The sequence below is a fragment of the Lissotriton vulgaris genome, chromosome 8 (genome assembly GCF_964263255.1).
Source record: "Lissotriton vulgaris chromosome 8, aLisVul1.2, whole genome shotgun sequence".
Taxonomy (NCBI): Eukaryota; Metazoa; Chordata; class Amphibia; order Caudata; family Salamandridae; genus Lissotriton; species Lissotriton vulgaris.
Window position 1 is genome coordinate 1,217,814,019 of NC_141696.1, and position 27,228 is coordinate 1,217,841,246.

The 27,228-nt window shown below is 43.3% G+C and overlaps 1 protein-coding gene across 7 annotated transcripts in view; it reads right to left on the minus strand.

The window, feature by feature from the left end:
* NBEA (neurobeachin) overlaps positions 1 to 27,228 on the minus strand; it is a 1,820,918-nt gene that overhangs the window by 888,885 nt on the left and 904,805 nt on the right. For all 7 annotated transcript variants that reach the window (XM_086935110.1, XM_086935108.1, XM_086935109.1 and 4 more), the window contains one exon: positions 9,746 to 9,810. In XM_086935110.1, coding sequence (XP_086791236.1) covers positions 9,746 to 9,810 — 65 coding nt within the window. The remainder of the gene's footprint in view (positions 1 to 9,745; positions 9,811 to 27,228) is intronic.

The window sequence follows — 27,228 nt, forward strand, 5'->3', positions numbered from 1 at the left end:
TTCACCCAATGGAGGAACCATTATCATGTTTTGAATTATTTGCATAAACTCCAAAATGTGAATATATATGATATTCGGCATAATTTGGCCCTGGTGTTGTAATTCCTATTTTCTCTTTTTCTCCACAGAGATCAATATGTAATAAATACCATTGTGTTTCTTTTAAGAATGTGTTTCTCCTTTCTAAATGTTATTCCTGTCAAGACCATTTTACTGCTTGTGCCAATAACAACACGCCACATATTCACGAAAAATCCCACTGTAGTCCTGAATTAGTAGATGCCTGCCGCAGGAGAAACTGCAGAGAGGCCAGTGACATAAAAGTTCCATGCTTTAATTTCGGGCACACACAATGAAAAAAGCAGTGGGTTTCCTAACTACATTTCAACCTATACATTTCGTTTGGGAATGCAACTAGCTTCGTGTTTATGCATAGGCGCTGTTAGGCCGCTATGTGGAAATGAATTACTTTGGGCCTAGTCAAGAGCCAGGCTAGGCTTCGTGGTTAGTATGTGGTGCCTGTGTCACCCACTAGCAAGACTATCCTTTGGAAACGAAGGAGCTCTGCTCACTTAAACAGAAGTGGCTTCCACAAACTCAACAGTATCTATGGGAAGTCATCAAGGCTGGACTGGCCGTAGCAGGCATCAGGCATTTGCCTGGGAGGCTGAAAGGATGGGGGCTGGTGTTGGAGTGGTGGGGGCTGGTTTTGGCGTAGTGGGGGGCAGTTTTGAAGCAATGCTGCAATATCAGCCCCCAGTAACAAAAGCAGCAGTGCTGGGGGGTAAGTTTTGTTAAGCAGCAGTGCTTCATGCTTGCCCTCTGCCTCCCCCACAGGGTGGGGGCTGGCCACAAAATTGCCAGGGCGGCTTTGGGTTCCCAGTAGAGCCCTGGATGTAACAGTAGAACAGACCTCCACTGGTGAAGAAGCTCCCTTTTGATAAGGCACAGCTGAAGAATTAAGTAAGGAAAGTGGCAACCAGGGATTGAGAGGGGCCTCATGTAGACTGGTTCTCTCTCCGACTCATATCAAGAGCAATGTTTCCTCAAGAAGGTGCAGGTGAACATTCCTAAAGTGTTCCACAGCCTTGTATCGGCCTGGTGGGAGCTCATGGTAAACAACATAGAAAGAAAAGGTCATTGAGTTGAGTGGGAGTAGGTGTTCCTGGTAGCTGAAGCAGAACACTAGGATCTCTGTTACAATGAATCTAACCCTTGGCCAGCTCATTCGTGGGTGATGATAATGGAGCACACACAGAGGGTATTGACTGAGGCCTGGCATGACAAGCTGCCCTTTTCGCTGCCTTCATGATTCCATTCTGAATTTTCAAAACTTAATTTTAAATAGGACCCCAAGGTCAAATGAAAAGAGATTCTGCATATACTTGTTCTAGTGCCAACACATTTGGTGCCAAAATCCTTCACATATGTCCTTCAGATAGGGCATCTAGAAGCAACATATCACAAATTCTTGGAACGCTTCCACAGAGTACCCTTAGGCCGAGATGACGAATTTCTAACTTCTGACATCTAGGTGTAGATGTACGAAAGTTAGGAATAGCGATTTCCTAATTGCGAGTTTTTGCAAGCCGCAATTAGTAAATCGCTATTCCTAATGTGTGAAACTCTTGAGTTTCATTTGCGATTCGAAGTGGATCACAAATAGACCTATCTCATTAATATTAATGAGGTAGATCACAATTTGTGACCCATTACGATTCGCTGCCATCACAGGGATGGTGGCCTGCTGGGGTCAGCAGACCACCATATCTGTGATTGTTTTTAAATAACGCGAAAACATTTTTTGTAACGCAGTTTCATTTTTTAAGAGCAGGGCAGTGGGCCCTAGGACCACTGACTGCTCTTAAAAACAGCTATTCTCAAAGTGGAAGGTCTCCCAGGGGGACCCCTTCCCATTTGCGGATGGGTTACCACCAACTTTGAGTTGGTGGTAAAGTGCAAATGTTTTTTTACCGCATTGGGGTTGCAAAGCATTCGTACATATCAATGCAAATTTTGATGTCGCAATATTATGCTTTGACTGAAACATATTTATGATTGATATGTATGTTTTTGTCTCAACACAGATATATGTGTTTTTTATGTGAACTCATCTAAAGAGACAGTTATTATGAAAAAGTCCTGATGAAGGTGGTGCATAATTTGAAGGAACACCGAAATGCGTCAACGCCTTGTTTTTCTTAAAAATTCGAGGAACTATTGAATCTGAAATTACCCACGTGGTGCTGATACTGTACAATAGATTCAATCAAATTAATGTCTTTATGATGACTTTTACTGTCTCTCTTTTTTAATATTGAATTGATTTGTTGCATGTATCTTTTAGGTTTTTGTATACATTGCTGATACAATTCCTTTTTTAATGATGTTACATATGAATTTTTTATGGATAACAAAACTTTTGTGATTTTTTTTCATATTTTACTGTATGTTCATAATTTTGCTGGGTTCTCTTCATATTGATTGAATTGATATATAATCATGAGGCTGAGATGTGGTATGTATGATTGACTGTGGTTAACATGTTAGGCTGACCAAGGGAAGGGGGACCCCTTCCCATATGCGGATGGGTTACCACCAACTTTGAGTTGGTGGTAAAGTGCATATTTTTTTCGACCGCATTGGGGTTGCAAAGCATTCGTACATATCAATGCAAATCAGTATTTGGAAGAGATGCTCCAAACATGCCCCTTCCAAATACCACATCACAAACCCAAATTGCAATTCGGTAACATGTTACCAAAGTGCAATTCGGGCTTTGCACATCAGAAAAAGCATTTTTGCGTTCGCAAACTGCACAATTCTGCAGACTGGGCCATTTGCGAACACTAAAATGTTTTCGTACATCTAGCCCCTAGAGAGGCACAACAGATAAACCATGCAATGCTCTTCAGGGCTTCCAGGGACTTGGGTACCATCAGACAAGATGGCTCCCTGGCTTTAACAATGGTTCTGGATACTTGTTAGGACTTTGGCAGCTGGATTCTGGGTGCAGTATTTTCCCTGGAGGAACTCTTGGCAATAAAGAAGGTTTAAAGGTTTCTCAGGGGACTGGCCAAAAAGAAGGAAGCCCAGCGGAAAGTGCTAACGCTAATTAACAGGATTTCTAGCTCTGGTGGATGTATCTGAATTACAATCACATTTAAGGTTTCTGATTGGTGATAGTGACACACGGGGGCAGAAAAACTATTTAGCAATTACCAATTGGAAATATAAGCTTGGGAAACTATTTGATGGCCAGAAAATATATTTGAGGTCTATGTTTCTGATCTTACATTTATAGAATAGATGACTCCTATACTTCTGGGATCATTGTTTGATTGTAGTTTTGGATCAATCTTTGCAACTGCACATATAATGTGAGATTGCAGGTGTACTCCACTAACTCAGCCTGCAATGGATATTTGGCTTCCTAATCGTCCTCAGCTCTCCAGATCTTAGTTGGGCAACCAAGGCCTAACTCAAAAAGGCACTGTGAAGGGCAAGTCAAGGGTCAGTACATCCCCATCTGCCCATAATAAAGTAATGTCCAGTGAAACATTCAATATAAAACAAGACCACTCTATCATGGTTTGCCTCCTTTTTTAACTAATTGATCTCAAAGAGTGGTTCCTACAACTTTCTGCTGGAATGCTAAATCATTACAGTGTGAGGTCCCTCATGGCTCAAAACTGCCTCCAAACTTGCTTAACCGGTACACTAAGCCATTATGTGGTCTGATACACTCATGTGGGTTTTCCACCCTATCAAATGCAGATGACGCACATTGACTTCTCAAATTCAAACAGCTTGTTTCAAACTCAATTGGTCAGTAATGTGACTGCATGATAGGCATCCAGAGCTGGATGTAGAAGGATTTCTTAACACAATACTAATCGTAGGAAGGGTCTGGCGGATGTGGTCTGACGGCTTCTCGCCTTTCCAACTCAGTCTCCTCCCATTCCAATCCTGTTTTTTTTGTCAGAAGTTGTCATTCCTGCTCCAAATTCAGAAAGTCTGATCCACAGGATCTGCACGGCTAAATGTTTTGAGTAAAATCTGCATGTTTGTCCCGGTGGAGACTTTAAGCAGGAGGCGGAGTCTTGTTTTCTAACCTATACTGATTACTGTAACACCCATCCGAGGCCTCCCAGATCAGTGCATCTTAAAGGTGCAGCAGCTTCAGCACATGGCCATGTGATTGGTGAAAGGGCCCAGGAAATTTGGATAACGCCAAGGATTCATCTGAAGGCAGTACGATAAATCCACGGAACCCATCATAAAACAGTCCTGGTTTTCTCTATTTTCTGCATAGTGGCCCCTTATCAACCTGCGCAGCCACTACAGTCAAGTGCTGCCTCTCTTCTGCTTATATCCCAGTTTAATAAGGCACACTGTGGGGGAACAGGTTTTAGTGTTCTGGGTACCAAACTCCGAAATTATGTTCCTTAGGATTTGCGTAGTATTTCCAGTTTCAGTACTTTCAAGTATGCCGCCAAAGTCGTTTTATTTCACCATTAATAACCCCACTTGGCTCTTTCTGATCTATTTTACTGTTTTTGATTGCTTCCGTCTTTGAATAATGGTACTTTTTACGTTTTTATTTTATTCTAACACCAAAATGCCTGGGTGAAATCATACTTAATAAATAATAAGAATCATCTCAAAATATATAAATAAATGTACACTAAAACTGGTGACTAAAAATGTAAATTACAAAAATTGAAAAACGCAACAAAATAATGCAATGAAATGCAGTTGGCCATATGGCACTCATACTACACATAGTTTGAACTGTTCTAGATTACTAAATGATTGAAAACGGTGCACTCTTCATAAACAAATACAAGAACATAGATGATCACAACCTTGCATCCCAAATGAACTCTGAAAAAGGTGTTTTTGGTAAATACTGGATTACAAAAATCATAAATTGTACACCAACACTCAAATAGGACTGGTGCAAACTGTAAGGAAGGCACTTCAGAGTGCCACACAAAATCAAGAGTCTCTGCATTCACAGTCATGAGTCATGGGCTCTGGGATTCTGCTCAACTCCCAGTTTACCGTTAGAGGTTGATGATATGCTGAAACACGTCTATTTCATGATTCGGGGATTCTGGATATTCCAGGTCAATGGCTCCACGTCCAGGAAGGGGCAGTAGAAGTCAAGGAACTAAAGAGAGGCAGATAGCAGTGTTACTCTTGGGGGGAGGTAGGAATTCAGTATGAACCAACAGATGGAAAGACACCTCAAATACCTACTCAGGACCTGTTTGTGACATCTGGATTCGGATAGCTCGCTGGCCAACTAGTTGCTGGTCCTCTGGAAAGCAGGATAGGGTCAAAGGGAGTGTGGCTTGGGAACATTTCTTACAGCATGTAAGCTGAACATGCTGGTGATGAGCCCATACTAATGCCTGGGGGAGGCTAGTGGTTACTAGAAAAGGACAGCTTGAGGTCTCATAGAGGTGAGAAAACAACAGGCAAGCTTTGGTACAGCGAGGGAGTGTGCGCACCTGTCACAGCCACCAAACAGCTTACCTACATGTGTAGGTTGTTTGCTCTTGAGCTCCTTGGAAGAGCTTCTCCATTCTCCAGTGAGGGGTAGGAAGGGCATAAATGCACTCTGTATCCACAAATCTGGATTTATTAGGCAAGGTGTTAAGCTTAGCCCTGGTCTTGAGGAAATGGGTGCAGCTCAACATTCAGTATGCAGGGCAGCTGGATTCATGCATTTGCATTCTTTCTTATCATTGTAAATGTAAATGTAAATGTAGAAGTAGGAATTGAACCCTGGTCCTGGGCTAGACCTCTGCATCAGGGTCTGCCGCTCTAACCAATGAGCCACACTTCTCCACCATTCCCTTTTCTTTCAATATGATCTATTTTTATTCATACTGAGGCAGCCACTACCTTCTCCTCTTGTCTACAGGAGCTGGCAGTCTGGATGTCAAACAACTGTTTAAAGTTGAATGTCAGCAAGACTGAAGTCCTGATTGTGGGGAAGGATCCCTCAATATGGTCATCGAGGGGATGGCCGCAGACTGTGGGCCCCACTCCCACCCCCAGAAACCAGGTCAAGAACTTGGGGATGTGGCTGGATTCCAAGCTCTCATTTGATCACCATTCTAGGACGGTGGCCGGAAAGTGTTTCGGAATAATGAAAGGCTTTCGGAAGATTTTAGATGTGCTCCCAGTAGCCGCCAGGAAAACTCTAGTCCATGCATTGGTGACTTCCCGCCTGGTCTATGGGAATGCTGTATACCTAGGAGCCAGTGGTAAGAGTGTTCAGAGATTACAATGCATTCAGAACGCGGTGGCTCGCCTTGTTCTAATGCTCCCCTGGAGAGCTTCCTCCAAGAATGCCCTGGCTGCCCTGCACTGGCTACCGGTGAGGGATAGAATCCTCTTTAAGGCCCTGTGTGTCAGTCATCGCATCCTGCAGGGAAAGGGACCTAGTTACTTCCATAGTCTAATGTCACCTTACACTGCAAATAGGGCCCTGCGGTCTGGGGACGCGGCAGGTTAAGATCCCATTAATCAAAAGAGTAAGAATGGGTGGTAGGTCTTTTCGCTACCCAGCTGCTAAGCACTGGAACACCCTCCCCCTTGCTCTCCAGAAAACTCACTCCGTAAAAAACTAAAAACATGGCTTTTTAAGATATAGACCTTCCACCATGCTTAGATTTACTGCTACAGAGTGGGCGGAGTATGCTGCAGCCCGGGGACACACTAGTGAGTGTAACCAGGCGCTTTACAAGCTCATTTATTATTATTATTATTTTGTGATCATGTCAGTTATTCCTGTACTGTATCATAATTACAGCATTTTGCAATATTAATATCTTTGCCCTGAGGAAGCGACATGTTATCATGAAACACGTGTTGACATATGAGGAATTTCTGAAATTAATACATTTTCCTACTTGAATGAAGAATATTTGAATATTAAGATTCATATTTAACCATTATATTGACCTCGCATACAGTCTGTGATTACCCCATTTTAATGATCAATAAGAACTCCCATGCCAGGATACCCAAAGCCAAATATGGGTGGTCCAATTCACGTTTTTCTGTGAGAATGGTGTCTTACTTTAGAATTGGGTACTATTTACTCTTGAATATCCAGAACCAAGATTTGTAAATCGTGCCTTCAGGATACAACAATCAGCCTAAAAAGTGGAATGGCGTGGGTGAAAATGTGCTATATAATCACAAAACTGAAGGCTAAAGTATCAATTGAACAAAAGAAGGGGGTTCCCCGTGGGTTACTTAAAGATATAGGCAGGCCATAGGGGGGAAGAAACAACTGTGAATAGAACAAAAGAAGGCACCCTGCCTAGTGATATAATGGCCCTAGCTGGAGGGTCCAAAAATTATATAAGAAGGGGTGATTAACCTAGAAGCTGACACTGCACACAACAAACACAAGGTCAATCCAAATAGACTCTACAGAGCATATTAGAAATATATATGTTTTTATTTTCTTTTAGATATATTATTTTCTTAGAATTGAGATAACAAAAAGTATAAAAAGTGCTATTCACTTTTTATACCAATTTTTGGACCCTCCTGCTAGGGCCATTATATCACTAGGCAGGGTGCCTTCTTTTGTTCTATTCACACTAAAGTATCAATTGCTCTTTAAAAGGCCCACTTCATTTTGGCTGTCTAAGTAAGGCAGGGGTTTTTACGGAGATAGGACAACTTGGACAATCCAATACCTATGATTGTATTTTCTTTAGCTTTACTTTTAATTAGATACGTCAATTACGGATTAATTCAGCTGAAGCAAAAAGTCCCACATACTTCAGACATGACCTCTATACGATACTCTAAAACTATCTCTCGTCAATTTAGGCTGACTGCCCCCTGAAAGAATAATAAAGCAGTTGTGACCTATGTGAGGCACATTCTATCATTCTATTCACCATGGTTCCAAAATAGCCCATTAACACAAATCTATCCAAGGGTCAGAATAGTTGCCCATGATGCTCTATACCTGCAGAGGTCTCCAAACCGGTCCTGGAGTGCCGGATCCATGCCAGATTTTTAAAATAACTACATGTATCTCAATGGGGATATCCAAAAAATCTGGCATGGATGGTCTCCAGGACCCATTTGGAGACCCTTGCTCTATAGGCTCTTAGGGTGATATGGCATAAATCTTTAAGTGTCACAGCTTTCTAGGATGAGGCCCGCTATAAATCATTTATGCCACCCTATACCACACACTACACTCAGACACGAGGCAGTATACTCCTTTAAAAAATGGTACATTTTCAAGGAACCTTCGATAATCATACATGTTGGGTATTAGATGGTTGTAACACCACTCCGAGGACACTCTGAGCGCACTGATGGGCCACTTCAATGGGAAGACAGGCAAAGGAGGGCAAAACATCTTCAATCTCGATTTGTCCTTCCTGGGCTCATGATTCTGCAATATAGAATATAATGTCTGTTGTAGTCGGTGCGCGTCTTTCACAATTTCCTAACGTACCGTCATGCTGAGGCTCTATTTTTCGTGTTTTTTTTCTTTTCTGGCATGTTTTCTTTAATCTTAGCAACTTTTGCTCTGTTTTTTGTTCGTTTCAGGTCAGTACCCTTTCATCTTGCTGGGAGGTTATCGGCATCAAACTTCAATAATGTGAGTGTGCAAAGTGCACATGCTCTCTCTGTGTGTATTTGAAATTTTTATAAGGAATTTGAATTAGAAAAAAAGAAATTCGCACTGAAATATATATCCTATAATGTAAAACTGATTACATGGGAAGCCTGCTTTGAGATGAAGCCAAGTGCACATTCAGTGCACATCAATCAATCCCGGCTCCTGCAGGTTTCAGACCCCATGTCTCCAGAAGCTATGAGAGCCACAGAGCAGTGGGCTGCATCTGTTTACAAGTCACCGGTGCCAGCTGCACGCGCGCGCTTCTCCTCGTGGCACGGCTGGATTTAAAGAAACAGAGCTGAGAAAAGAGCGGCTGTGCAAAGAGGCGCGTGAAACAAGGCATCTCAGCACGGACACCTATCTATCCCTCCATACATTGCACAATCTTTGATGTCAATGCGATTCGCAGTGCAAAGACTCGAATGTCAATACGGCGGTCTCGGTCTGCATCCGCCGGAAGCACCCTGGACAGCGCCATGTTGCGCGGCCAACACTGCCTCGCATTAATTGACGATTCGCCAGGAGGGTGTAGACGCTGAGCCAAGACTGTGCCCAAAGCAGATGGGGCGGCAGATGGAAGTACAGAGTGAATTAGCCTGATCCTCTCGACAAAACAACCGTGAAACTTACTAGGATGGTGGTACGAACCCGACCGACACCCTGTAACCCTTCTTGTCTTCTCCTGTAATGCGTACAAACAAACATTGCTACAACTATATATATATATATATATATATATATATATATATATATATATATATATATATATATATATATATATATATATATAGATAGATAGATAGATAGATAGATAGATAGATAGATAGATAGATAGATAGATAGATATATATATAATGCACAAGACAATTGCAAGAAATCTCAACTTCTAGGCGGACTAAACCATACATACATGCTAAAATATCAAATCTAAGCAAATACAAAAGAACAAAGATATCCTAAAAAACAGTTAGACAGAATATACAAATGGAGTAATATTGAGGTGCATCTGGGTTCATGGGAGCAAGGTTGCAGAAGATGACATGCCATAAGAGTTAATAACATAATTACCTTCCTTCATTGATGAGCTCAATAAATGCAAGCCCTGCGTTCTTCTGAATAGAATTTTGCCATTCCTGGAGGGAAAGAAGAAATTGCACTTCTTAGAATGTATGCAAATTGGTTGTGACCTTGACTGTTTGTTATTGGTGAGAGGGCATGTTCATTCAACATACTTTCACTGTCTGTGCATTGGTTTTAGTTCATTAACGATCCAAGATCGGATAATTGGCATATTTATCAATAACGGCACTAAGGGTATTTTCAGCAGACATTAATATACTACGCAATTAAAGACATCTGGCAGAGCAAATGGAGGGCATTTTCTAAAAAGGCAGATTTTTGACAGATTCGTCTGCTCACTGATTCAGAACTTTATTCTGTTGATAATAAGTCTCAACATTTGGCCATTGGTCACGGCTCCATCTTTTTATTCATAAAGCTTATAGAACAATGTCTTCGGCCACGGACAAGAGAGACACATTTTACTACCACTCTTAGTAAATGTTCACCTGCAAATTATTATCTTCTTGAGCATTATCAGAACACCAGAGAGACAATAAAACTTTTAACTATTGTGGATGATATAAGCCATAGGGCAATAGGACATGGCATTAGCACACAGCGTCGCCATTAATTGCACAAAGCCTTCGCTAATAATTTCTTCTTAGGTGAAACTATCACGAGAAAACAGAGGGGAAAGATCTGAGACAAAGATCCATGTCAGATGAGCCATATTAATGGGATACATAGTAATACATTTAATAGGGGAACAAAGGACAATGATAGTTTACACACCCCAATGTGAACCCAACATTACTTGTCACAGAAATTAAGGAATTTTTTTGACACTTGATAAGCATCTAACTATTACAATATCAACAAGTTCAGATGACGGTGATTCCACTGAGCATGTTTTGGAGATAAAGCCACTGCTATTCTATAGACTCAACTATTCTCGCAAGCAGTAGTCCAAGTTGTTGGAAGTACTTGATGGCCTTCCACAACATGGGTGGCTACATCTAGTGGATTAAGACTGATAATGCTCGTTAATACTTCTAATTCAATGTATAATGCGGTTACGGGGATTGACTTCTAATCTAAATCATTAGTTGACTACTTATATTATTTATATGTGTAAATATATATATATATATATATATATATATATATATATATATATATATATATATATGAGAGAGTGCGCTTCTGAATGCATTAGAGTAGAATTTATTTATTTATAAGTTATCATATAAAGCATACTTAGCCCGAAAGCATCAGACTGCTTTACGCAACACAGCATGCCTTGTACAGATAATAGTAGGCAATAAAAGGTGAGTGTGAAAGAAAAATAATTGTAAGAAAGCACGCTGACAACTTGAAGTCTCCGGACTTATGAGTATGTTACAGAGAAATATGAGGGCAAATATGTAACTGCTGAGGAACATGCAATTTAGGTCATATCATGAGTGCCAATACAAATAACAAAGCAGAACGGAATGCAAGCATAGACAATGGAAGGTGGAGGGTGACAAGTGTCCATCGTAATTCAGAATAAGAAGAACAATCATGCTTTCACAACATGGCGGCACTGGTTTCAGAGTCTAAATCTAATCAGAGCTACAGCCAAGGAAAAGGTGCAGTTAATATACAGATATATTTAAAAGCAATTGCATAAGCTACAGAGCATCCAATCAGTTTAGATAGGGGTTGTATTCGAGTGAAACTTATTGAAGAGGGAGTCTTTGAGTTGTTTCTTGAAGGCTGTTAGAGGGGTTAAGGCCCGAATTTCTGGTGGAACCTGGTTCCCCATTCTGGTGGCACTTCAGAAAATCATTACCACAAGGCCTGTTTGTACCTGAAGGCTGGGATTTCAAGGAGTAGTCAGTCAGTGCTGTGAAGTTGCAGGAAATAACCATAGGGTTTCGGTTTCCTAACAAGATAGGGTGATTATTCAGAGTAGATGATTTTGTGGACTAGGCAGCCAACTTTAAACATGAATCTTCCTTCTATATGCAGCCAATTTAGAGACTACAAGATAAAAGTGACCCGGTCGAACAGGGAAGCACCCGAGGCCATGCGAGCAGCAGCATGTAGTGATGCCTTCACTGGAGCTAGGTGTGTCTTGCGGAATCCAGATAGGATGGCATTGCCATAGTCCTGCTTAGATAGGACCAAGACTTAACTCACTACTTCAAAGTCATGAACTGAGAGAAAAGGTTTCATCCCATGGGTATGTTCAAACTGATAATTTTCTTTTTTTGTCGGTATTCTATTATTGTTAAGGAAATTAAGGGCCTGATTTAGAATTTGGAGAATAAGGTATTATGCTGCAAAACTGAAGGTCCACCTACCTCATTTAGAGTCAGACAGAACTTAAGCATGTCAGCGACTGAGGCTACTCTGTCTTGCCGCTGACATGCTCTTCGGTCAGCCCCACAGAGTAAAGGCTGTCTGACCCAATGTAGAGTAGGCAGACAAAGGCCAGTTTTTACTTTCATACACCACTATTCAAAGAGTGACAGTAAGTGAAAGTAAAAACATTTAAAAGACCATCACGCCATGGGAGAAAATTCCCTTTGCTTTGGGATTAGATTTCTGAAAATAAAAAATAAAAAGATTCTGAAAGTGTACTGTATGGTACTGTCATATTGACAGAGCTGTACACTTCCAATGTATTGACAGGAACCGCAGTGATAACAGTACCTGCCAATGTAAGACATGTCTGCTGGGGCTGTGGACGTTTCTAAAGCCTGAGTACGGTTACTGTGTCATGGTGATGGAGTATTTTACTACGTCACAAAAAGTACTCCACACTTTTATGACCGGTGTTCGCTGCCCTCTGAGAGTAACCCTGGTTGGTAAGATCTTTTCAAAACGATGAGCTGATCTCCACTAGAGGGTGTGGAAGGACACACATCCTTTTGTTTTAGTTACCCTCGCACACCCTAGTGGTGTCATGCTCCATCATAGGGTCACCCTGACGGCTAAAAATCAGGGTGGGCTCGACCATATTTCCGGGAGCTCTTGAACAGATGTGGCAGGGGGAGTTAAACAGCAAAAACCAGCCACCAGATCCCATTATCCCTTTATTCATGGATCTGACGGGGATATTAAAAAACAAAGGTTAATGTAGGTCAACCAGGAGATTTATGGTCCTACGACCCTAGTGCCAACATGTATCAGTCCTTATTGGCCAAATTGGTCTGGGACTTTCTTCAGGGCTGAGAATATAATAATCCTGCCTGGACAAAGAAGGAGGAGGGAAATCCCTACCCTACTTTTTTTTTTAGGGCAGATAGCTGCTCCTAAACTGCATAATAATAGATCATTTATCTGTGTTTAGTGTTCACTCCATCCCATCTTAGCAGAGTAATCGTGTCTCAGGGAACTCCGAGAAAGGGGTAACCTTTTAGTCAAACGGTCATCAAGGGCCCTACCCTGCAGTGTAACTTGTTCGGTACGGGTCCCAGGGGGCTTTTTGTGAAGTAGTGTATACACACGGGAGGATGTACTACCATTATAGGAATCCTCTCGACCCTTTCGGCACAGGCAGTTTGCTCCCTATGCATGCTATAGTACACTAGTGATGGAGTATTTTACTCTGTTCCCCTGTAGAAGGAGTAAAATTCAAATTCTGCAATCTAAGCCAGCTCCTAGGTCTTTTATCTAAGGTGAAACCAAGAGATTTGGCATTTTCAGAGATGATAGTGAAGCAGTCTAAGATGTTGGTAGAACATAACCATTCTTGGACTGGAATGGATAAAGAATTCAGTGAGAAGATAATGAACTCTGTCTTATGAGGGGTTGAGCTTGAGATGGTGCAAGGTCATCCATTACTGAATTTTGTCCAGAGCAGAGGCAAAGTCAGGAGGTGTCAGTGGGGGAAGAGACCTTCAAGTAGAGCCGAGTGTCATCTCCATGTTGGTGGATAGGATACATTCAAGTCCTTTGCAAGGCCACTCAGTGGCTCCAAGTAGAGGCTGAATAGGGCTGGGGCTAAAACAGAACCACGAGGGAAACCTTGGGACTGTTGAAGGGATAGAAAGGGGCATTTTCCACTTAGATCACTTGTGAGCAGATCTCTAGGCAAGACTTAAACTGCTCTAGCTATCCCTTCGAAGCTCATATAGTCTATCAAGGTGCAGACCAGATTGTCATGGTTGACCATATCAAAGACCTCTGAGAGGTCAAGAAGGATAGGCAGGAATGAGGCTCTATTATTCATTATTTTGACAGCATTGTCTGTAATTTGCAGGATGGTAGTCCCCGTACTCTGACCTTCTGTGAAGCCAGACTGGAGCTCATCTAGCAGATTGCTGGCTTTTACAAAATGATTTAGTTGGATGTTCACACAGTTCTGCAGGATGCTAGCTAGAAATGGGAGGCTGTAGATCAGCCAGTAGTTGTTGAGGTCCTTGAGATAATCAACTCTTTTTGTTTTTTAGTGAAAGCCTTTTTTTTAGGCAGTCAGGGAAGGCTCCTTGTTAAAGAGAGAGGTTGATAATGTTAGACCAATGTGGCATTAGAACATCACACACTTCTTTAGCTCCGATGGCAGTTAAAGAGTAAAGCAAGTGGTTAGAAGTGTTGATCTTGGAGATGTTATGATGTAGTCCGGTTCTTGAGATGTCCCTAAAACAGGGCCGGGTGTAATTGGATTTCCTAGTAAGATAGGGTTGATGGTTTTACCTGGCAGAGAGACTTGGATCCATCAGCTCAATCTGAGTTCTAATGGAATAGCATTTGGCAATGAAGACAAGATTTTTGTATTTTCTAGTACCACTAGAAGTTCTAGATTATTTGTGGAGGGTTCTGGTTGATATGATGTGACCGTCAATGCACTATATTCCTACGCATGCACAGAGTGCTGGGTAACATCGTTTTCTTTAAATATTGGGGATTTATTCCTTAACAGAGGGTTTCCCTCTTACTCGTGCACATGTTGTTCTTCTTTCTTTCAGTTGTAACTTTAGGTGACAGTGGTAGGTTTGGCTTGATTTTGTCTTGCCCTAGCGATCTCTAATAAATTGTTTGTTGAGTTCATCAAGTATATAAGCTTATGAGGTAATATGTTAAATAAGTATGTTGTGCATTAAAGCTTACAAATATCATATAGTTGTAACAAGTTACCTTCAGTAACACTCTTTCTGGCAGATACTCTATTTCACCACAGATTCATCACCTTCTGAATATTTCCCAGGCGCCAGACTGGATCTGGAAACCTTTTCATTACAGTACTCCCACATGCTGCTAGGTAATGCTGTGCAGCTCAACACAGACTTTGTTCTACTGCGGAAATGACTAAGTGGAGCCCCCTGTAAGAATCACCCCATCCAATGCATAGCAGAGCTTAATGCAGAGGACTATCTACCTCAGCAGAGTCCTTTTCTGCACAGCCTTTTCATTTTTTTGTCCCAAAGAACACCAGAAAAAAAGGTTTGTTCACCCTATGGTCATTGGTATGACGCTGGGAGAGTGATGGAATGTCCAACATGGTAAGCACTCACAACTTTAAGCAGGAAGGCTGCCCAAGTCCTTATCACCAGTTGGTCCAGATGAAAGGAGATGTAGGGTGGTTGGACCAATAGAGACAGGAGTTCACTTGCAATGGCCCAAATCAGAGCCAGAAAGATGACTGGGGCCCAATCGTTCCTAATCTCTTCAGAACTTGGGGAAGGAGAGGCAGAGGTAGGAAGGTGTACAGGAGTCCCATGCTCCACTCTAGCCCAACAAGTTTTGACACTGTGCGTTCTCAAATGTAGTGAGAAGATCTAGTCAGGATTCATCCCTCTGTTAGAAGATTTCCTGTACCACCTTGGGATGTAGATGCCATTCATGATCTGCCAGGCACCCCCAGCTGAGCTTATCCTCCCCGAGTTCAAGGATCTCACCAGGTAGTTCATGATCAAAGATATGCCCTGAGGTTCCTGCCAACGCTAGAGTTACAGGACCCATGACCCAATGCACTCTGTTTGTTTCAGTACCACATAGCGAGACCCTATACCGCCCTGCCCTTGATGGACCTCACACAGGACTTCAGCACCAGAGGAATAACCTGCAACTCCAACAGATTGCCCTTTGATCTTTATCTCCTCAGATGACCTCCCCAACCCAGCAGTGACAAGTCCGGCACCACCGGCAATTCTGAATGGGGAAGGGAGTGAGGCCTACCAGTGGGCCAAATGCAGGTGAGCAGCAATGACTACAGATTGCATGCAGTCCACTCCGAAACCTGGATGACATCTGGTTGCCTTGGTGCTAACCCCTGGGGAACTTCAGATTCCAATGCAGATCCCACATCATAGTCAGCAAGCAGGGTGAAGGAGTCTAACAGGCCAAGAAGCCTCAGAGATGCTCTCACTGAGATCCAGGACCGAGGTTGAAAACATCAGGATCATGGCCCGAATTTCCTGAATGGAGGGGAGGCACTGAACTGCATCGTGTCCATGACAGCTGCCATAAAAGGATAATTGGAGGGGTAATGTCTTATAAGAAAAGGCGATGTATAGCGACATGGAACATGACGCAGTATGACGATACTCTGTAAAGAATATTTCTGACATATATCTATGCACTGTAGCAACTGTTGATTGAAGCCAATAAAAATTATTTTAAGCAAGAAAAAAAGGAAGTTGCTGCGAAGAAATCAGGTGGGACTTTAGCTCATTGATCAAGAATCCCAATGTTGTCAGATGTTCGCCATCTTCTGTAGGTGGTCCTTGACTCTGGAGAGGCCACCTTTAACAGCCAGTCATTGAAGAAGGGGAAATTGGAATGCGAACATCCAGAAAAGGGCGGTGACCACTGCCATTACTTTAATGAACACCGAAGGAACACTGGTGATGCTGAAGGGGAGCACAGCAAACTGAGAATGGTCTTGGCATTAGATAACATCTGCAGGACTGCAGATGGGGCTTATAGGGTAATACTTGTCCTAAAGATCGAGGGCTACCAACTAGTCACCCCGATCCAGGGCAGACAGCACCTGAGCCAGCATGGGCATTTTGAATTTGTCCTTCCACAGGGAGGAATTCAGAGGACGAAGAACTATGATAGGCCGAAAGCCCTCCACTCTTCTTTGGCACAAGGAAATAGTACCAATCCATCCCCATATCTGAGCCTGTGACTTTCTAGATGACACCTCTTGCATTAGAATGGACACATGATCCTTCAAGAGCCGATGAAAGTGGGAGCCAGTTCTGAATCTGCATTCAAAGGTGTGCAAAGAAAGGAACTGATTTTGGCGTCCAAGGGTCATGCTTATATGCTGCTCTGCTCCATCACTTCCAGGACAGGAGGAAGGATATGCACACCAGCATGGTGCCACATAGCCGTGCACAGAAGCATTGCTATAAAAAATTTCCAGACCCAGTCTGGCACCTGGGGAAATATTTAGAGGTTGGGAATTTGAGGCTGAACCCACTAAATATTGCCACCACTCTTCTTCCATCAGTACAGAACCGTAGCTACATAGACTGTTTACTTACTTGCACACAGCACTAAATGAGAGAGTGAGAGCAGTGTGAGACAGGCGCTGGTGGTCGAGCATTGTTTAAAGGAGGTTTCTAGCTAATGCGTGTGGCTGATTTAAGAACCACAACTCGTTTAAATCATTTGTACAATTTGTGCATTTTAACACCAAGATCGATTTTTAAATTACTGTGTGGGTGATTTGCTGGCATTAATTGTTTATTGCACCTTTGCACTTTGCCTATTTTGCACTTCCCAGGTCGGTCCCCGTTCCGTCACGGCTATCTGTGCCGCTTGAACGGAGGGACGCGACTCCTCCCCCTTGCTGGTTCACTTCCGGGGCGCTTCCTTATATTGAAATGTGCCCACGGCCGTGCAGCGGATGTGCGCCGCGGGCGCGCCGAAGGCAAGCCCGTCTGCGCCCGTCCGCGACCTGACCGCGGCCAGGCCTGCCACGCTGCTGGCCTGAGCTCAGGCACAGCCAGGATTATCTGGTCCAGAGAGGAGTTGGTAGCTTTGAACTCGGAGCAGCCTTGCAAAGCCTCACTCGATCCTGCAGCTGATCAGAGTTCACAGGTCTGCTCGCTATGCGGTTTCCCGCTGAGCTGGGTTACTCTCTCTGGCTCCTGCTCTTCCTACAAATCTAATGACCGGCCTGACTCAAGTTGTTGCCGCCTGAAAATGGGTCTTTTAAATTGCCGGTCCATGCCCAAACACGCCAATGACATCTGGCTATTGCTGGAGGACGGTGAGTGGGATGCGATGTGTCTAACTGAAACATGGCTGAATGAATACACTATGCCTACCGTTGCCCTAGCGGTGCCACTTGGTTTTCAAATGTGTTTCTCTAACAGAGGGGATTATAGACGAGGAGGGGGTGTGGCCCTTCTCTTTAGAGATTGCTATAAACTCACCTCCTCACTACCCACTACAATTGCAGGGATGGAAGGCTTGTTCTTCTGCCTACAAATTAACCCCCGCCAATCCCTGGCAGACATGGTTATCTACCGGCCTCCAGACTGTGCAGATACGACTCTTTCGGCGCTTAGTGACGCCATTGTCCAAAGCTCTATCCTCCACTCTTACTTTATAGTTGTGGGGGATTTTAATGTGCATGCAGAGGCAGCTGCTTGCCCACTGGCTAAGCGGCTTATTTCAACACTAAGTGCCGCTAACCTGACACTAAGTAGCACAGCTCCCACACACAAAGCAGGCCATATGCTTGACCTGATCTTCTCTAATACCAACAATCTGGCGGTGGCTACACCTCTAGAGTTGACTTGGTCAGACCATGCTTTAATTCCATTCTCGGTTAGGCTACCTGGGTCAGGGCCCGAGACAGGGAGACGCTCCTTTTTGAAGAGGCAGTGGAAAAGTCTGATACCTGAAAACATAGGCCCCGTCCTGGCTCATAACCCTCCTGTACTTTCATTTGATGTAAATAAGGATGCAGTGGCTATGTCAAAATGGATAGGCGATATGGTGAACTCTATTGCGCCAGCTAAACGGGCAATGTCCTGTAGGGGCTCTCCCTCCGCTCCCTGGTTCTCAGAGGAACTGAGGGCGGAGAAGTCCGCCTGTAAAAAGTTAGAGCGACTTTGGAGGGCGGACTACTGCAGCTTGGCGAGGGCACGTTATAAGGCCGCCATCCGCGCTTTGCACAAATCTATGAAAATCGCAAGGAAACTTTTTTTCTCCACCTCCATCCATCAACCAGAACACTCTAGCAAAGAAGTGTTCAAGATAGTGCAGTCTTTTTTTAAACCCAGATGTATTGAGCTGGATGTGACTCCGTCAGACAAACTCTGTGACACTATATCTGAATATTTTGAGAACAAAATTCTGAAAGTATCTGACTCTTTTACTCCGGCAGAATGCACTGTTAAATCAGATGTAATGGAGTATAGAGCGCCTCAATTGACCTTGGGCCAATTTCAACCAGTCACACGAGATGCCGTTATGCAAGAAATTAACAGATGTAAATCAGGATCTCCTGATGATCCCTGCCCACCAAAATTCTGGAGTTTGATGGCGGAATTTGTGGCACCAACTCATATGGAATTTGTCCATTTCTTCCGGAGTGTTCCCGGAGTGCTGGAAGCACGCAACCATACTCCCGTTGAAAAAAAAAGGAAAAACGGGGCCCCAGAAGATTTGAGGAATCTTCGTCCCATTTCTTTATTGGCAGCGCCGGGCAAAATGCTTGAAAAATTAATCCAGCGGCAACTAAATAAATTCATGGAGGATAGTAACGCTCTCCATGAAACACAATCAGGTTTTAGAGCCAGCTTTAGCACCGAGACCGCCCTGATCGAGGTGGCCGAGTCAGTCAGATGGTCGCTGGATTCAGGAGCATCAGCAATGCTGGTGCTCCTGGATCTATCGGCCCCCTTTGATACGGTGGATCACGACAGGCTATTACAACGCCTGGATGAGATCGGCCTGGCACTGGGCTGGCTCCACTCCTATCTGTCCAACAGATCGCAGAAGGTGGCTCTCGGCGCCTTCTCCTCAGATTCTAGGTGATTGAACTGCGGGGTCCCACAGGGCTCTGCCCTGAGCCCGCTGCTTTTTAATATTTACTTGGCCCCGTTGTTCACGCTGATTGCCAATTGGGGAGTCACCACAATTTCCTACGCTGATGACACCCAGTTGGTCTTCCCGTTCTCTGAGGCTTCTTAGGCAGCCTTTTCTAACTGTAAGGGCTGCCTTCGAGACGTGGCCTACTGGATGAATACCAACAAGCTGAAACTAAACGCGGGTAAAACGGAGGTGATCTTCTTTGGCACAAGCGCCCACCCCCGCTGATTTTTGGTGCCTGGACGAGATGGGTCCCACACCATCTCCCAGCATAAAGGCAAAAAATTTGGGGGTTACATGGGATAATGGCCTGTCTTTTGCCCCCCAGATACAGAAGGTTGTTGGAGGATGCATAGGTAAACTGAGGAGCCTACGCAGATTTCTCCGACTGCTCCCGGTGAGCTGCCGTAAAACGATTATTCACGCCACGATCACTTCATATTTAGGCCTCCCGAAGTTTCTGCTGCAAAAGATGCAAATCGTTCAGAATTCGGCGGCCAGATTACTCAGGCATGTCCCTTTTAGACATCATATTTCTCCTTACTTGCGCATGCTACATTGGTTACCTGTGGAAAGTCGCATAAAATTCAAGGCGCTCGCCCTGGCCTATAGAGCCCTCTATGGGACCTGCCCAAATTACTTAAAAAAACGATTGCCTAGATATTCTCAGGCCAGACTTCTAAGGTCTAACTATAAGGCCCATCTCCACGTACCTCGAGTGAAAAGGGCGCGCTTGGGTGGCAGAACTTTTTCCGCAAGTACGGCACTGCTCTGGAACACCTTGCCGCAGGAAATCCAGCAAGCACCCTCTAAACCCTGTTTTAGAAGTCTACTGAAAACATGGTTTTTCACGCAATAAATCTCATCTCTTTGCACTATGACTCTCACTGTTCACGCCAGCGCCGGGACACTTCCTACAGAGGTAGCTGTATTGCGCTTTATAAAACTCAATATTATTATTATTATTAAATGCAAACAAAGCACAACCATTAGTCTACTGCACAAATCTTCATACAACCATTACACCAATAGAATACTGGAAAACAGCACCATACCACACTCAACATCAAATATATCACCCTGCAAAACACTATACAATACTCCGCTAAATGACTGACTGTTGCTCACAGCACTATTTATGACTCTGCAAATGGAAAATGAGCTAACAAACTAATACATTCAACTCAAAGGACACAGACTTATTGGTTGTTCACATTTGAAATGGCATTTCTTTCTTTGAACAAACTAAAATATTCCTTTTTCCAGAGACTATAGTCTCATCGAATGATAATTAGAGCTCTGATGCCCTATTTAGGTTGAGTCAGAAATATGCAAAAACAAGATGATCATATTCAGACTCACAAATGTTTCCTGAGCGTAGAATGTGCAAATACATGCAAAACATCAGAGGGCAAACTTCTTCATCAAAGGAAAACCGAGATAAAACTTTACACATAAAAGAGCTTTTTAACATACCTTACAAAGATAGGACATTGTGCTTGGCTTTCAAGCACATAAAACTGATTCAGAGATGCATGTTTGTATGATTCAGTGGCACAATGAAAGCAATTTCACTAATGAACGCAATAGGTTAAAGTGGTTTACACACATCAGGTGGGATATGACTGATTTCATGTTCCACTATATGTTATGTTAGAGGGATTTGTAGAGCATGCTACTGCCCAGAGAAGTCTAGGTGTTGTTCAGTTCCAGCTAAAAGTGTTGTAGGACTACAGAATTACCAGGACTTAACAACCAGGTCTTTACAGCTTTCCTGAAGATAAGGAGACTGGGAGCTGGTTTTATGTACAGAGGTAGTGTGTGCCATACTTTGGATGCTTCTAGCACAATGCTCTTGCCACCCCACCTTACTCGATTCAATCTTGGTAGTACCGCAAATTCAGCATTTACTGAGCGAGGGTTTCTGGTAGGGAGATACCATTTAAAACTTTGATTCAGAAAATCAGGGCTGAGATCAAGAATTGTCTTATAAGCTAGACATAGCACCTTAAAGGTGATTATTTGCTTAATGGGAAGCCAGTGCAGGTATTTTATATTCTGAGACACTGAGCAGCATTTGGGATTTTTTAGCAGAAGTCTAGCTGCACCATTTTAGAGGACATGAAGATTGTTGATATTGTATTTATGAGTAGTAAGAAGTAAACTCTTACAATAGTTATTTTCGAGAGGATCAAAGAGGTGATTAAGGTCTTTTGCAGTTTGTCAGGTATGAAAGGAATTATCTTTTTGATTGTTCTAAGGGTGCAGAAGGTGGATGAGGTGAGCTTATTCACCTGATCTGTAAAGTTTAATTTATTCTCAATAATCACTCCCAGATTATGAACCTTTTCTCCTGGGGTAGGGATAGAACCCATGATAGTTGGCCAAGCTGGTGGAAACCAAAATGATGGCTGGGGTCCAAAAAGTAGAACTTCTGTTTTTCCTGGATTTAGTTTAAGGCAGTTGGAATTCATCCACTCGTGGACAGCCCTGTGCCAATTTGGTTGTCATCTGCATAGGTGGTCAGGGAGAATCCAAAGCTTCTTATCAACTCAGCTAAAGGGGACACGTAAATATTAATAAGTTTAGGGCTCAGCGAGGATCCCTGAGGTCCCCGCATGGAAGGGAGAAAGGATGAGAGGTGTAGTTCTCAAATTCTGCTACTTGCTCCCGATCTGCTTAGCAGGATTTAAACAGCCCCAGGCCATGCCTGTGATTCCACATTTAGCCAGTCAACCTACCAGTAGGCTGTCCCTTTCCCTTCATCCAAAGCCTGTCTAATCTCTTCAGTTGCCTTGAGCAAAGCCATCTCCATGCTGTGCCCTTTTCGAAAAATGAACTGGGTGGGGTCTAGTAGTTTATTGGATTCAATAAAGGTCACCAGCTGGTTGTTCAGGAATGTTTCACTTATTTTGGCTGGTAAAGGAAGACGGGAAATTGGACAATAGTTAGTTGGGTCGTTCTGAGGCTTTTTTAAAAGAGGAATCAAGGCGGCTTTCCTCCAAATACTGGGGTAAATGCGTTTTACACATGACCCGATAGACGGAAGGCTCGTTTGGACTTGATGACGTCTGCTGCAAGTTTAGCTATATTAGGCGGACAGGGATTGTACAGAGAACCCGAAGTGGAGGTTTCCAATAGATTCCTAATGTCCTCACTGGGTGGGGCAGTAAACTGGTTCAGAATGCTAGTTGCTCAGTGGGCGGTTGACCATGTTAGCAAGTAGCATGCCAACTTAGAATTGGATACATTTTTAAAGATTGTTTCTACTTTTTCCAGAAAGAAATTTGCTGGAGTATCAAAGAAAGATTGACTAGCAGTCAGAGATTTCTTGTTAAAGTTATTAGTTAGTTCTGTAATTGTTCGAAAATGTTATTTAGCTGAGTCTTTAGCTTCTTTGATCTTTCTTGTGAAATATGATGCTTTGATTTTCAGTATAAGATCTTCATAGATAGCTATGTCCGGTTTATATTTGATCTCCTCTGCCTCTTTATAGGCAGTTCTCCATCTCCTTTCCAGCTATTTTTCTTACACTCAATAAGTTACAGAGAGAATCATGGGGCAGAAGGACTATGTTGTTTTATTTTAACTGTTCTAACAGGAGCTAGTCGATTAGAAGCCATTTTAAGCGATCTAATATATTGTTTGGCTGCGGCCTCAACATGTTATGTTATGTTATGTTATGTTATTTATTATTTGTATAGCGCACGGATGCCGCAGCCAAGAGGCGTCCCGGCGCTTGGAGAATTGGACAACACAACACATCAGAGAAGGCAAGAAGACAAGACTAAACTGTGGAAAAGAGGAAGGTCTTCAAAGCCTTCCTAAAAAGAAGCAAGTCAGGGATTGAACGGAGAGGAGCAGGCAGAGAGTTCCAGAGGGAAGCCGCCAGCACTGAGAACGAGCGTCCACCCATTCTAGCTCGTTTAAAGCGCGGCACAATGGCGAGGTTCAATCCAGCAGAGCGAAGGGTTCTAGCAGGGACATAGTGCAGGATAGTCTGTGAAAGAATAGGAGGGGAAGCTAGTTTAAGAATTTTAAAAGTTAAGCAAAGGACTTTAAACTTAACTCTTTGCTCAATCGGTAGCCAGTGGAGATTCTGGATAGAGAGAGCCAGGGGTGTGTCATTCTAAACTTCAATATGAAGATCTAGTTGCATATACCGCCAAGCTCGTGAGGGTAAGGTAGACAGTGATTTCTTCGTGTTGGAATTAGACTGTAGGAAGGATAGTTCAAAGAAGACTGCGCTGTAATCGAACTATGCTAGTTGAGATGTCTTTACATTGATTAGGGTGGGGTTATTTGACAAAATCCCATCTAAAGTATGATCCGCCGGATGGGTTTGTCCCGCTACTATTTGATCTATGTCTTTATCATGATGCAAGGAAAAAGTGATGGTGCCTCAGTTGGTGATAGTTCATACAGGAATTTGGCATGAAGATTTTCCTAGATCTAGTTCTATAGCTGTAAATTGCAGGAAGTGTACTCCCATGTATCCAACTGCACTTTCTGCAAGGTGGTTAGTCAAAGAGAACTAACTATGCCTGTTTGCTATGTGTCTACATGGGAAACCATTTGGTTTAGTATGAAGGCCCTCACCCACCAACCTAGTTGGTGGCATGCTTCATCATCGGGCCCCACCCGAGGCACCGAGTGCGCCTCAGGTGTGCTGCAATGCCAGATTACTGCGGAGTGGGTTTTTTGGAAGGTGAGTGTGCTGTGCAGGTGTGTTGTATGAGATTTTAAAATTCTGTCCTTGGGGTCCCTAAAAGTTACTTTATTTACTGGGCCCAAGGCAGGGGGAGCATCGTTTACAACGCGGTGTTTACACCGCAGTGCCTTTACAACGATGCCATTACAACGCAAGCCGTTACTACAACTTGCGCTGGATGGCGCTGTTGGACAAGGAATGTTGTAATTTTATATTCCAACACCTTCCGTACTGTTACGTGGACTGGTGTTGGAATATAAAATTATGATATTCCAAAATCCGCGACCTCCAACGCAAGTCGTTGTAACGACTTGCGTTGTAATGCCCGCGATGTCAAGTACCGCGATCCAAAAGATCACGTTGTACTGACATACATCCCCAGGCAGAGGTTAAAAACAAAGGATTGGGATGTGTAGGGGTTGACTTATGGTCTCCCACGTCCAGTGTGGTCGACTAGTTTCAGCCTGGACTTCCGCCAGAGGGTCGGGACTTATTAGCACTTTGGCTGTGTCTCCAGGCCCAATGGAACACTTGTGATCCGGTCGCATGGTCCGGATCACAGGTGTTCCATTGGGCCTGGAGAGACAGCCAAAGTGCTAATAAGTCCTGACCCTCCGGCGAAAGTCCAGGGAGTTTTTTCCTCTGTAGACAGGAGTACAAACTGAGAGGAAATACCTCTTACATATATCAGCACCTTAGCGCGTGCTTCACATACAGGGCACTGATAATCACATAGATCCCTGTAACACCCCCACACATAGGTCCTGAAGAAAGCCAGTTTAATAAAAAGGCCTGGCTGAAACTAGTCGACCACACTGGACGTGGGAGACCATAAGTCAACCCCTACACGTCCCAAGCCTTTTTTTTAACCTCTGCCCGGGGCCCACCAATAAAGTAACCGGTAGGGACCCCAAGGACAGAATTTTAAAATCTCACGCAACACACCTGCACAGCACACTCACCGTCCAAAAAACCCGCTCCGCAGTAATCTGGCGTCGCAGCACACCTGAGGCACACTCGGTGCCTCGGGTGGGGCCCGATGAAAAAGCCCCTGCAGACACATAGCATACAGACATAGCTAGTTCTCTTTGATTAACCAATATATCCCAGGGGGAAACAAACTAGCTACTCTAGTTCCTCTCACTCTCCTTGATTAACAGAACTTTCTGCAAGGTACCTGCTGTAGGGCATGGCATCTTCCACACAGCAAATTAATAGATTCCAACATTGTCAAATAGCACAGAGGCCAAATACTGGTGACGGGTAGGACGTTCTGCTAATCTCAAGTACTCCAATATTATAGTGAAACAAGTTCACTGCACTTCCTTAGAAACCATGCGTTTGGGTTAAGCAATCACATCGACAAAGAGTTGATATAGTGTCTCATAGCTACTATACTCCAAGAGGTGTAAGATGCAAATTTGGCACAGTTCAGATATTGGTCCAAATTATCAGGACAGCTGAATTGTTAGATGTTTCTTTGAATTGGGATGCCAGGGGGAAAAGCACAGACGCACTTCCCTGATCAGAACTGCATGTGAACATCACAACCTTTGTTTCCCTTGTCCAGTCTTCATTGAACATGCCAAAAAGCATCCCTGAAGACTGACAGCGCTGGTCTATCAGATAAGGCAATACTGTACACAGACACACTGGCAGCAATGTCTTGATGGCAACCTTTAATGTATATTTTTGGTTTTGCTTATATGTGTTCTTGTTGCCGGTGTACAGTAACGGAATGGACAAACAATTGCTGCTTTTTCTTTTATATCTAAACACACTGGTAGGTGAACATATAGCGCTTTTGTTTTATGGTATCATGGGCTATGCAACAATGACCTTGCCATCCTGTGCGTCAGCTACACAGCCAACATAATTCAACTTAACATAAAACAGATTTAAAGCCACACATAAATGACATGCATTTCCCTTCTGCTTAAGATGGTTTAGCGAATGAGCACAGCCTCACTTTTTCAGTGAAGAGTGGCAAATATTTTGAAAGCTAATAGTATACGAACAAGATGAAATGTATTGAGATAAACTGGAAATATTAGCTCTAATTTAGTAAAATGTAAGCCTCTGCTCTGTCTCACTGCCCGCCGTTTTCTCTGTGTGGATGCACACATTTTCTACTAGATACTATGTGAAACAGAAGACAAGGTGTCACCATAATTAGAGTTCTGCAAAAAGTGTTCTCAGCGCATTTTTGCAAAGGCCCTGATTTTAGCTCTTCAGACATTTTTTAATGTCCCTGGTTTTACCTTCACCAGTGGAAAGTTTTCTTCTGCTTACTGAGCTAATATCCAGCTCCAAGTGAGAAAATGTTTTACTCATCAAATCTAGCCAAGCTGAAGTTTTTCTCTGCAAGTTTAGCCCATGGGAAAATTTCTCTGCAATACCGCAAACTATGCAGATTTTCTGTCTTCAATGTCACATTGAGGAACTTGTACAATGTCACATTGAGGGACTTGTACAAGCACCATAAAGTGTCACAAAAAATCATGATTTTCTTGTGTATGTGGCAATAACTTCGTTATCTTCATGATGTTGTAAAGTCTTACATGGACCTTCAAAAAAGGATGCAAACAAACTGATCTGCTGGATATAAACTGTGCCCTTTCGCTTTTCTTCATCCGTGCTTTCATGTTTTTAGGAAGGCAAACAGTATTCCAGGTCCTGTAACCGGATGTCGAGGGAGTAGGGGGAAGTATTTTGCGAGAAACAGAGAATA